The sequence below is a fragment of the Hydractinia symbiolongicarpus genome, chromosome 14 (genome assembly GCF_029227915.1).
Source record: "Hydractinia symbiolongicarpus strain clone_291-10 chromosome 14, HSymV2.1, whole genome shotgun sequence".
In the NCBI taxonomy this organism is placed as follows: Eukaryota; Metazoa; Cnidaria; class Hydrozoa; order Anthoathecata; family Hydractiniidae; genus Hydractinia; species Hydractinia symbiolongicarpus.
Window position 1 is genome coordinate 9,168,079 of NC_079888.1, and position 14,091 is coordinate 9,182,169.

Genomic DNA, 14,091 nt, shown 5'->3' on the forward strand with positions numbered 1-14,091 from the left:
TTCTGTCGATGGCCATACCAAAGTAATATCGCATAATACTGCATAATACCTTCATAATACTCTCTATCGTTCCATAAAAAATACAAATTTTTTTTGTCGATGGCCATACCAACGTAATATCACAGAATACAGCATAATACCTTCATAATACTCTCAATCGTTCCATAATAATATTATATTTTTCTGTCAATAATCCATAACCAACGTAATATCGCATAATATTGCATATTACCCTTATAATACTCTCTATCGCTACATAACAAATGCATTTTTTTGTAGATAGGCTATAACCAACGTAATATGCCACATTATTCCGCAGTAGAAACAAGTGTTCTCCCTGGAAATGACGTATCAAAATTTCTAAAGTAGACCAATTAATGCAAAGTGATCACATATTGAAAAAAACAACAATTGAGGTTGAGTATACATCCATTTACCAATAGAAATGATATTATGGCAAAATACTCTTCTGCGAAATGATACATCAAAAGTCCTACATTAAAAGTCCTCAAGCACGCCAATCAAGAGAAGACTTTATACTTTAAACTAAACAAACACTGATGTTGAATACACGTCAATACACAAAGAGACACTATATTTTGGACAAGTACTTTGCCGCGATATAAAAAAATGAAAGTTCTAAAGCAGACTAATCAATGTGTAGACTTTACACTGTAATTGAACAAATATTGAGGTTGGATACACATCCATCCACCAATAGAAGTCATATTTGACTAAATACCCTCCAAGAAAATGACACATCAAAAGTCCCAAAGCAGACCAATCGAAGGAAAAACTATTCACTATAAACCAAACCAACACTGATGTTGGATAACAATCCATTCACAAATAGACACTATACTTTGGACGAATACGCTTTCGCGAAAAGATGAAGCACGCCAATCAAGAGAAGACTTTACGCCTTAAATTAAACATTCAGTGAGGTTGGGTGCACATCTATGCACCAATAGAAACAATATTCTGGACAAATACCCCCTCGCAAATGACACAGTAAAAGTCTTAAGCCGTTAGATTTGAGGAAAGATGTATAGTATGCACTAAAAAGGCGGTTTTGTTCTATATACACATGCAATAGAGACGACAGTGACAGCTTGGATAAGACTATTTAAAAAATGACCTAATAGATCTATTCAAATAAAGCCTCCCTAAACCAGTAAGTAAATGGGATATTCCACAATACATGGCTAAAAAACAACCTGGATGAAAGTAAAGGTCGAAATCCTAGCAGAAAAATTAAAAGAAGTCTGTAAATGTGAGACACATCCATACGTCATTTAAGGTAACACTTTTAGAAGTTGAGGTATGTGCAAAATAAGATCTGAGATATTTTAAAAGACCAATCAAAGAGAAAATTTTATACTTTACCCTGCACAAACACTTATGCTGGAAATACATCCATACACAAATAGAAACAATTTTATGGAGAAATACCCTCCCTGGAAATGACGCATCAACAGTCCTAAAGCAGACCAATCAATGCGAAAGCTTTACAATATAAACCAATCTGAGGGAACACGTTGCACTATAGAGGTATTGAGGTAGGATACAAATACATCCACTAATAGAACAGATATTTTGACAAAATACCAAAACTGCATTCTGGACAAATATTCTGTAGCGAAAAAACATATTAAAAGTCTTAAGGCAGACCAATCTGACGACAGACGTTATAGTATACACTGAACAAGCAGTAGTGCTTTATACCCATTGATTCATCTATAGAAACAATCTCTTGGACAATTACTCTTCTCTGAATAGCATGTTAGATGTCCTAAAGCAGACCAATCAAAGAAAGTGGTTGCAACCTTAACGGTTATTTTTATAGTATAAGACCACTGAGGTTGAATACATATCTATACACCAATAGAAAGATATGTTCCAATAATAGATGCTAAACAGCAGTTAGTATTCTGTACCCATCGATACAACACCAAAAACAATATTATAGACAAATGCCATCTCGTGAAATGACATATTAAAAGTCTCAAAGCATGTCGATCTTAGGGAAGTCGTCAAACAATACATTGAACAGACAGCAGTGTGCTATACCCACTCATACTTCATTAGAAGCGATTCTATGTTCATTCGAACTGACATTATTAGATGTCCTAAAACATGACAATCCGAGGGAAGACGATATACTATACATTAAACAAGTGGTATTATTCTATACTTATCCATACACCAAGAGATACGATGTTCTGGACAAATACCTTCCTGCGTAATGACACATCAAAGGTCCGAAACCAGACCAATACACTACACAATATAGAATCTTAGATCCTTTAAAAGGGCAAATAAATTCAAAGGAAAACCATCTTCTGGTCAGTAATAAAGCAGAAATGCTGGACCCATTCATAAGTCAATGAAAAGGAAATTTTGCGAGAATTTTTAGCTCCATTGAAATATTAGATGCCCTAGCAGAACAAGACAAATAAAATATATGTACGATACAGTAGACAAGCAGAGGTGGAATATACCCTTGCATACATCACTAGAAAGATACTTTTAAGAAATATCGCGCGCGAAGAAGATAACGTTCTAGCAGACCATTTGAAGTAAATCTTTACTTTTGCAAAAAGGCAAATCGGATACCCATTCATAGCTACATCACTAAAGAGATATTCTGCGAAAGTAACCAAACGCGGAAAAAAGTATTAAATGCTCAAGCACAATAATTTAGTGCCCTAACATCATAACTTCCCTTGTGTTAGGTTATAAATTATAAAACTTGGTATGGATGATATCTGTCACATGACAATTAAAAATCATGATTCAAATGCTGACTTTGTCAGAATTTCTTTGCGGACGTCAGCATTATTTCTCTTGCATTTGTGTAGCTTATGATAGATTTTTATTATTTTTTTTGTAAATATTGACAAAAATAATGTTAATTTTAATAATTATATAAACATTTTAGCTATATATGCACACCACCTGGCGAAATTGTCAAAAAGAGAATAAGAGCCCTGGGGGGTTGGATATCATATCTGAGAGCGCTAGGCCAACCAGAATGCCTAAAATCCCGTATTTCCCGCTTTGCAAAATCTAGACTCTACTACAAGCTACTACAGGCTACTACAGATGCTACTACAGGCTACTACGCTCTACTACACGCTACTACACTCTACTACAGAGAAATACGCTTTACTACAGAGAAATACATTCTACTACGCTCTACTACACGCTACTACACTCTACTACAAGCTTCTACAGGCTACTACAGATGCTACTACAGGCTACTACACGCTCTACTACAAAGAAATACGTTCTACTACGGCCTGCTACAGAAAATAACGTACTGCTACACATCGCTACGAAAAATTACGCTTTGCTACATTGTATTACAAGGAAAGAAAGGGCTTGCTACACTCGACAACAGACATTGATGAGCCTCACTACAATGTGCTTTATGGAGAATAGCACATTATTATCTCTACAAGACTTGGGAACGTACATAGATCTAACGAATGTTGAATACTATATCTCCTTCATTTTCAGGAAGTAATACGTGGACGACTTAGCAGTGTTTCTTATTTTCGCCGAACTTTTAATGCTTTTGTCCTAATTGGTGCATAAAGAACGAATATATTTCAGCTGCCTAGACTGGGCCAGTAAGTAGTTCCAAGGAAAGAAAATACTGCTTTACTTTGGCTGCCCTAAGCCTACTTAAGGCAGAACCATTCTGGGAAAATCAATCAATCAACTAATCAAGTTTATTTTATGCTAATAACTCCTACAAAAAATAGTAAACACCATTGCTTGAAACCTGGAAGACCGCTCCCAAGCACAGCACATACAGTGATTTATGCCTTCATGTGCTCTTTTAACTGTTTTTTCCTTCTTACACAAATAAGATTACCAAATTTACTGCTGAAACAGGACTTCAATTAGTTTAGATACATTGCTAACTGCAGGCAAACCCTGTAAATCCAGAAAATTAAGAATTACCCACAAACATATAGCTATTTAGCTAGCTATATCCAAATGCCGCCCCAATGGACTCGCTTTTTCGATGTTTATGCTGCAAAACTTACACCAAAAAAATATTTTGAGTTTGAATATATATGTGGCGGGGAATTGTAGTGAACATTGTATTTTTGATATTTATTATTTCCTTGGAAGAAAAAATTAACACTTTTAAATTTTGTCCTTGCGAAAATTAATCCACGGAAAGCAAATAAATCTTTCACAGCAAGATTTTTTGAGAAAATTATTTTCCTATTTAGTCAAAAACATCAAGTGTGAGGATCGTATCACATCATGCTCCTTTTTAGGGTACTTTTGAGACTTGTACATAGTCAGTATAAAAACTGAGCGTCAGCGTTGTTCTAGCAAGTCCATCAGTAGCATCGCAATTTTAATGCTTTAATGAAAAAGTAATCTCTAGTATTCCTGCCTTTCTAGTAAATTCACCTTTATTTCTGTGGATGAAGCGCTAATATAGCGCAGCGGTAATTTTGCCTAGTCCTTAATTTATTAATTTAGTACCGTCAGGGGTGCGATTTCATAAACGGTCTTGCCCCTAAATTCTTGGGCAAGTAACAATACTGAACTTTTAATGGTTAAATTTTAACGTTAACAGTAAGATGGCATAAAACATAACTATAATCGAGTAGGGTTAGGAAACAAATAGGATTTTTATTTAGATGTTTTTATTTACATGCAAAACAATATAAACAATGTTAACAGTCATTGTTTACAACCACAAGATTGGTAAAACACACACATAAAAAACTTCACCCACTGGATTGACCTTAATCGTAATACTAACATTAATGGTACATAGTCTCCAGGCACGAAGCATGCGTTTTTATGGTTACCAATTATAGCTAGCTGTTGTCATGGCTGTCTGAGTTTGAGTGGTCCTGTCTGAATTTGGCTGATTCTGACTGATTCTGGGTGGTTCTGGCTGATTATGAGTGGTTCTGGCTGTTTCTAGGTGGTTCTGTTTGACTTGGGTGGTTCTGGGTAGTTTCATAGTTTAGTAATACCACTTTTGAAATGCCAGATATAGATAGATGTACATATTTTACATGGCTGGCCTCACAAATATCGAGGGATATACCCTGTCTATTATTTCTAGGAGAGGCCATGGCTTTGATGGGTAGCTTAAGTATTTAATTCTCTCTTTGAGCTACGCAAACTCAGTTAGGGTCAGCGCTCTTTCAGACAACTCCCGCAACATCTAACGGCCCACACAGTGCGCCATCTCCCCAATTTCCCTCACTTGACTCGGGTTAACCCGTGGCTATGGTAAGATTCAATTGCCTAAATTAAATCCCCATCAAGGGGAATCGAACCCTGGTCTCCCGCACAAAGTACGAGAGTGATAACCACTAAACTACGGCTAAATTATAGCTATCTTTTTTTTAAAAAAAAAGCTGGACTCAGGATATATTGTTAAAGTGGTAGGGTGTAACATTGTATTTCCAGGAGACGAATTGTTAGATGAATTCAGCAGTGAATAGCTGCAAAACAACTTTTTGATTTCCATGACAATAAAGAGAATATGCAACAAATTTAAAATCTACCTAATTTATCTAGCTATGTATATATTGCATTCTTATTGGTTTAAATTTTTCATTTTCCTGACACACATAACTTTTTAAACCCTTTGCCACTCTCCTGCCAAACTCGTCATTACGTTCTTTGTATTGCTAAATTATATCAATTACAGGTGTGTTTATGTTAAGGTACTGTTTTGATAAGGTGGTTTACTCACATGAGGGACCTAGGCATGGATAGAATGACTAAAAAAAAAATTCTAAAGTTTATTTATATATTTTCTAAAGCCAATTTAAATTACAATAATAAAATATTGGAAAGCAATGATACGCACCTTTAAGTTGATTGTGTGCTCTTGCTTTACAACGCTCAATGGTGTTTTGATATCGATATACTTGGGCTCTTTGAAAAAAAACAATGGTCAAAAAAAAGATAAAACCAAGTTAAGTGGAAAGACAGTCAAACACTATGGAAAAAGCTCAGAAAGGCACTTTTCTTCTGTATATAACCCTAACTCAAAAAAATCTAACCCATGAAAGTGCTAACAATTTTTTTTTTGTCAAAATAGCACTAAAAAAACATCACAAATTTCATGTTAACATGTTTTGTAAAAACTTACATCCTACATTGCAAGATCTTGCCTAAGCAAGGCAGCCAGTTTTCCTCCATATGAACAGTCCCTAAGAGTACAAATTATCTGTAAAAGAAATTTTTGCATTGTCCTTCCGTCATCCCTCTAAATTTAGGGAAGAACCATGCTGTCGTAAATAAAAATTGTATTTGTGACAACTGTTCCAAAAGTCATGTTGATCATTTTGGAGGAAAATCCATAATAAAAATGTCATTTTTACGATTTTCACACGCTTTACAATCCTAGAGAACATTTTTCTGCTGTGTCGATTAAGTAGATTAGAATTTAGCAAATTCTAATCTATTTATATTTTGCCATCACATTGAGCATATTAAAATGACTTGTTTCTGAAAATAGAGCAGTATGACAGGTATAGTTTCCTAATGTTATTGAAATGCATTTCACAATTTGGTGCCTCCCAGAAATTACACAAATTAGTTCTGCACTCCTCAAACAGTTTTAGTTGTATCTGTTTTAGTTATGTATATATAAAGAAATTGCAATGATGCTTCAAAGTTGTTTTTTGTTGCACTCTCAAAAGATTGTATTATGCAAATCTGCTGTAATCAAACATGGTGAGCTTATTGTTAAAGTATATTTTGTTTTCATGTGTTCATAATACAAACTGCTGTAAAGTCATCAGCCTTCCTAATTCACATTTGAAAATTGCCTATAAAAATGCTGACAAATAACAAATCAGCAATTTTTTGCCAACAAATCCAAATTTGAGTTAAAAAAAGCTGCTTAGGCGGTGATACACGATCCGATTAATTGAATTTGATTAGTCGAATTTGATTAATTGGAACGTGTATCATGTAAAAATCGTATATGCTTTCGGCATGCTCAGACTTGCCGAATTACATTTTTAAAAATTTGGACTGGCTCAACTTTTTCAATTAATCAAGGTTTTTAGCCAATCAAAATGCTTATAATCTGTACATCAAATGTGCATTTAAAAAAATGTGAGTTTCTATATAAAAAATTAACATTAGTAGAGGATCGTCAAAAAAGGATAAAACAGAAATCAATGAGATTTTCTCAGTGAATGAAACTTAACAGAAAAGTACCAAATAACACACTCTGTTTTTAGTTGTAATAATATCTGTAACAACAGCGAGTTCAACTCTGTCTTCACTCTCTAAAGACATTTTAAGGAAATTATCAAAAATCTGTCCAGTTTCTTATAATGTTCAATATAATTTTGATAAATCGAATTCGATTAATCGGATCGTGTATCACCACCTTTACTCGGCGCACAACTTAGCCATAAAACTGTCTCTAAACAAGTCATAAGACATGATTTTTGAACCCATCTGAAGATTTAGAGTACATTTTCAAATCCAACAGAGGTGCAAAGCACATTCAGGTCATAAAACATTGATTGCTATCATGCATAAAGGCTTAAATTATTAAATATTTATCAGTTTTCTAAAGTTAGTAAGGCATTGTCTCCATCATCGTTTCAAAAATAATAATTTTAATTCGTATAATACTTTGTTTGAATCAATCTCTATATATATGATTTTGAAACAAATTTTAGAAAAAAGTTTCCAAAAAAATATGTTTCAAATTCATTTCAATTGTTTTAGTTTCAAATCGCTTGTTGAATTTAAAATCTTTTGGTAATTGTTTCGCATTCGTATCCCAATTGTTTCAAAACAATAAACTTCGTTAAATTCCTTTCAAAGTCACTTTAACATGTTTATCACATATCGCCAAATTCTAAAGAAATTCAACTATCAAATTATGTAAATATCTTGGTCACAAAAAAACAAAGCGAGATCGTAGAAAGCATAAATATCACCATAGGTTGTTTAAAAACAGTCAAAACGAAATCGTAGAAAGCAAAGAGATTGCTGTAGATCGCTTAAAAACAGTCAAAATGATACTGTAGCAACCGAAAAGATTGCCATATTAGATTGTTAAAAACAATTAAAATGGGATTGTAGAAATGGAAAAATTGCTGTTGATTGTGTAGATAAAACTATATGAATACGCAATTTTTTGTCTCAGAATTCCTTTTATAATTGGTTTTAAAATAGTTTCTAAATCGTTTCCCAATTGTTTCCTATATACTTCCATTTCATTTTAATTTTGAGCTTAAAAACAAAATAAATTACAGTTAAAATTGGTTAAAGCTCGTTTGGTGAAACAATCTGTAAGCAATTTTAAAAAGTGATGACACAATCTTAAAGCATTCATGAAATTTTTAATTATATTCATGTGAAACAATACTGGATACAGTCCCAAAGTATTAAGTGCTCTGACTAACTTCATTCTCTTTACGATAACAAAGCTTGCTTTACATTTTTTCTTGAAAAATTTATGCTTTTAAAAAAACTGATTGACTTCGAAAAGGTTGCATTTCAAACTAATTAAATAAGAATGATGGTCCTTGTTTTCATGTTCCCATGTAATATTCAAAGAAAAATGAATTTGTTAAAAGATCTCTGTTGTATTTTGAAAACACATTTGACCTGAAAATTTATGTATTTTTTGTATTATTAAATCTTGTCTTATATTGTGTTGTACTTTAGTCATTTTTTTTTTTTTGTTTGAATGAAGTCTACAGGACTTTAAAGACCAGCACTATTCCGCATAAACGCACACCTGCTACTATTGGTATCATGTCATGGGTTCGTTCAGCAAACCGTAGAAGATATCTTGAGCAAAAAATGAAAGATATTGTGAAGTCGGAGTCTGGACTTATAAAGGAAGAGCAGCTTTCTCAAAGTGAACCAAAAATTGAGTTTTTAAACTCTAGCAGAATTCATGACAAGTTAAATGAAGACACCATGCATTCCCATTTGATAAAGTAAGGATACTGTTTTTATTGCTCAGATTTCTTTCTTGCTTCAGTTGTTTCTTAGAATTGTAGAATTTGCCTCTTTGTTTAAGACTTGTGTATGATGCAAACTAGAAACACCTGTAAAGCTTATTTTCATCAAGGGTTGCCTTTTCCAATTCATCATATAAAAGATAATTTTTTAAGTCAAAGTTAAAGAACTTCACAAAACATTTTTAGACCAACTGTCTTTCTGTCTAAAGATAAGCAAACTGTAATATGTTATCATCCACCACCTAAGCCATATCCAGAGGAATTCACAAAGGTAAGTACTATATCAGGGTCTCTAAAGTTTATTTTACAAAATGGCACCAACTTGTTTTTTTGTGCTTTTATTTTAATAAATGGTTCCGAATAAAAGATCAATCAAATTTTTTTTGTCGGTTTTTATAATTGATGTACATTTTCTCGCAACCAAGTAAAGAGTTTCTATGTTACTTCTCACTAGTTGTCAAAAACAATAAGCAGTCAATAAAATGGCAACAGCTCCCTTCTTGAAAACACAAAATAGGCACAGTTATAAAATTTTAGTAGACAAATACTGTCAAAAAGTGGACTATACATGTAGACTATAGCAATTTCTAATAGCAATTTCTTAAGAAAACAATTTTGGACTATACATGTAGGCTATAGCAACTTCTACAGAGAATTGCTAGGTGTTTTTGACAACTTTTGGAATAGTTGATGAAGAATTTCCATAATGAACTGTTAATATCTTGTATTTCTATAGCGAGCAGTTGGAAAGTCCTTGTTTGGCATGAGCGAAGAATTAATTAATACATTTAAGTCATCCATGACAGATGATGAGGTATGGTGTGAATTATCTTAGCACACACATTGTTTATTCGATAGGGTTTGTGTCTGTTATTGTATTTAACCTTTCTAATTCAATTTATTGCCTGCTTCACCACGGTAAACTTTGTATCATTGGCAAGTTATCCTGTTTACGATCGAACTGTCCCATATAACGGCAACAGTTAATTTTAGAGAGAAAATAAGAGCTTTTGTAAGTTCAGGTTATACATCCAACTTAAAGAAAAAGCATATATATGAATTGCTGGATGCTGACATGAATTACAAAGGCTGAGACCTTACACTTTAGGTTTTTTCCAAACGTATAGAAAAAAAATTACTGCAAGGGAACTTAGCCTTATTTTACTGTTGTGATGTTTCTTTCAGATTAAAGAGGCAAAGATGTTGCAAACTGAAGATCCTCGTTTGTGGAACAGTAATGCTTTGTCAAAATTGTTTAAAGTAAAACCAGAAGTAATAAGGTACTAAACTAGGTTTTTGCACGACAGTTCAAATACTATGTTTCTACGGACTAGAATTAGTTTCGATTACTTTATGTACTAAAGGATGTCTACTCTGTCAGATATGGTCAAGAATTTAAAAAAATATTGTGTAACAAAGAAATCTGGGCAAAAATAATGGTTAGTATTAAGTAGACACCTCGATATTAAGTGATAAGTCACATGGACAAGTTCAGGTAGAATATTAATATGGACAGGTTTTTGGTAGAATGTTGACATGGACGAATTTTAGGTAGAATGTTGACATGGACGAGTTTTGTGTAGAATGTTGACATGAACGAGTTCTAGGTAGAATGTTGACATGAACGAGTTTTAGGTAGAATGTTAACATGGACGAGTTCTAGGTAGAATGTTGACATGAACGAGTTCTAGGTAGAATGTTGACATGGACGAGTTTTAGGTAGAATGTTGACATGAACGAGTTTTAGGTACAATGTTGACATGAACGAGTTTTAGGTAAAATGTTGACATGAACGAGTTTTAGGTAGAATGTTGACATGGACGAGTTTTAAGTAAAATGTTGACATGGACGAGTTTTGTGTAGAATGTTGACATGGACGAGTTTTAGGTAGAATGTTGACATGAACGAGCTATAGGTAGAATGTTGACATGAACGAGTTTTAGGTAGAATGTTGACATGGACGAATTTTAGGTAGAATGTTGACATGGACGAGTTTTGTGTAGAATGTTGACATGAACGAGTTCTAGGTAGAATGTTGACATGAACGAGCTATAGGTAGAATGTTGACATGAACGAGTTTTAGGTAGAATGTTGACATGGACGAATTTTAGGTAGAATGTTGACATGGACGAGTTTTGTGTAGAATGTTGACATGAACGAGTTCTAGGTAGAATGTTGACATGGACGAGTTTTAGGTAAAATGTTGACATGGACGAATTTTAGGTAGAATGTTGACATGAACGAGTTTTAGGTAAAATGTTGACATGGACGAGTTTTGTGTAGAATGTTGACATGGACGAGTTTTAGGTAAAATGTTGACATGGACGAGTTTTAGGTAGAATGTTGACACGGACGAGTTTTAGGTAGAATGTTGACATGGACGAATTTTAGGTAGAATGTTGACATGGACGAGTTTTGTGTAGAATGTTGACATGAACGAGTTTTAGGTAGAATTTTAAATTATTTCTCTTACCAGTCAACTATTGTTTACTGACATTGCAAGATACTGGGTTTTTTTTCAGTCGACTTGTTCCGATGTCGAAACACGATTTTGTTCGAGCTGAGGCTGAGAAAGAAGTCTACAAGGCTATGTCAGTGATGAAGAGGAAACAATTCCGAGATCTACAACATTGGGTAAGATAAGTTTTACCTTAAGGACAAAAATTGTTGCGGAGATTAATTGTAGCGTTTTGACAATAATTTAATTATTTTGCAGCACAAATTTTTGTGATTTTATTAATTTATTTCAAATTTTTTTGTGGCAAAGCAAAGATTTTGTCACTTTCCCCTGGGTAGTTAAATTTGCAAATATAGATGAACTTTTGAATGCTTTGGGACAATTAATGACATAAAAATTATGTGGCAAGAACATATTTTCACAAATTTTGCAACATTAAGTACTGCGATTCACAAGGTAGCATTTTCTGACACAAATTATTTAGATTTTAGGCAAAAACCGCAATAGGTGCCTGGAGAGCCTGGCACACCAGTTTTTCAAAATTTCAACTAAATGAGAAAAATGTGAAAGTTATTTTATGCAAAATGCAGTTTTTGATAACTACATTTCAATCACAATCTCCCTTGAAGTATTCAATACTTTATCTACCACTAATGTAGCCTGGTAACTGATTAAAGGGAAGAAATTTCTGCAACCAGAAATTTTTGCGAAATATATTTTTCCAAAGCTAGTGATTTGCGCCAAAAATATTTTCGCGAATCAATAGTGAAAAAATAATTTTGTACTAGATATTTTGGTGATTTTTTAATAAAAAGCAAATTTCACGATAGATATATTTGCGAAACGCCAGCTTTTGTTTTTTTTCGCGGAAATCGATCTAAACTCGCAAAATATTCTAATCGCGAAAGTTTTTTCTCTTCAGATAATGCATGTTAAAGTTTTTTTTGCGTCATAATTATCGTTACAATAATCTTTTAATAATCATCTCATTATTTTTTCTCAGCAACGTCAGAAGTACATCCGTGAAACACGTGGCCAAGAATTCGCCAACTGGTACAAGCAGTTAGATATCAAGCCTAGATCCAGAGCTTACGCCCCTCCCAAACTTTGAATTGCTGAGCATACATATTGCGATAAAGCCAGGACATTTGGTTATCTGCTTGCAGTTTTATCAATTACAGAAAGAAACGTGAAAATACTGCAAAGAAAACTTATAAACCCATTCTATGAATGTCGACGTTTGAGGACCCCACTGTAATAAAAAAGGTGTGATCAATATAATCTGAAGGGAGTCCCACAGATTAATAAACGTTACTTTTTCTTCGCAGAGACATATTTTTGTAGATACAAATGTATAATGTTGAACCGTTTTTTAAAAAAGCATATCGAGGAAATCATTTCTATGCTTGCAAAAATAAAAAAATGGGATTGAATTTATCTTGGGATATGGAGGGAGGGGAAGAGCAAGAACCTTTGTTGAAACAACTCTCCATGTGACTCCAATGGGGTTCAACTATTTTGTTTTGAGTATGCTGCCTTTTCTTTATCTTTCACCACAGCCTTCAATTTATATATTTCCCACAACATATGGTATCATGTTAAAATATTTAAGACGATTGGAATGATTCTCAGGCGTCCAGGGTTGTAGGCGTGTTCTCGCTTTCTTTCCACCTATATGTGTCGAAGGATGGTGCAATAAGTAGGGGGAGTAGGCTTGCTGGGTTTAACCCAAGAGAGGGGAAAGATAAATGACTGATAAACCAACCTCCCCCTCTCCCTCAGGACACCGTCGCTTGAGGCTACACAAAATATAGTCCTAAATTAACCCAGCATGCCAGACCATGACAATTGTATGTCTAGAAACACATAAGAACGCATTGTGATTTCTTTTGTAATGTTTCCACGCGGAATGTGAGGTCTATTTTTCGTAGTTTGAAAAGGATTATATTGCAATCAATACCTTACTGTTACCTCCCATGGTACGCTCTTCATCGCAGAGTGTATAAAGGATGATTAAACTGTTTGATAAGCAACGTCAACGCGTAATTCATATGAGGAAGAGATTTAAAATGCATCAAAGTTTAGTTAAGAGAGTTATCACTGCGATAGTGTGTATCGAAACTTTCAAATATAAATTAAGCATTTTTATGGAGAGGTAAGAAACAGTATTTAACATGGATGAAGATTTTTTAACGTCTGTGTCCCTTATCTGTGTATCGTTATATCTTTCTTCTTCCAAGGTTATATTTAATGTGTTTATGTTATTTTGCAAACATTCAAAACATCGTGTTTCGTGGAAAATGTAAGGGATTCGTGAAGAACATAAACATCTTGAATTGAATTTTATATAGAATATAGCCACTTCAGTGTTGAACAACTGCTATTAATGTGGGTCCTGTGTTCTGAATGTACACATTAGGTATACACCGACAGTGCCTACTTAAAGGGGCTACGAACCGGGTAAAATGCTCATATTCCGTGTATATCCCGCGCATCTATATTATACTGCCCGTATACGTCTGTCTGTCACGCAAAATGATAGCTTAGCTGCGACGGGCGAACCCGTGGATTCTTCCATGGGCTAACCACTAGTATATTAAAAATCCGGCAAACGCGTTTTGCGTAATGAACAGA

General features: G+C 33.9%; 1 protein-coding gene across 1 annotated transcript; it reads left to right on the forward strand.

Annotated features, from left to right (window-relative positions):
• Positions 1-6,596: 6,596 nt before the first annotated feature.
• Positions 6,597-12,851, forward strand: LOC130625985 (uncharacterized). The gene is made up of 7 exons (XM_057441108.1): positions 6,597-6,735; positions 8,726-8,975; positions 9,186-9,270; positions 9,736-9,813; positions 10,185-10,279; positions 11,522-11,633; positions 12,461-12,851. The coding sequence occupies exons 1-7, from the start codon at positions 6,663-6,665 to the stop codon at positions 12,566-12,568; spliced, it is 801 nt and encodes a 266-aa protein (XP_057297091.1). The 5' UTR covers positions 6,597-6,662; the 3' UTR covers positions 12,569-12,851.
• The last annotated feature ends 1,240 nt before the right edge of the window (positions 12,852-14,091 follow it).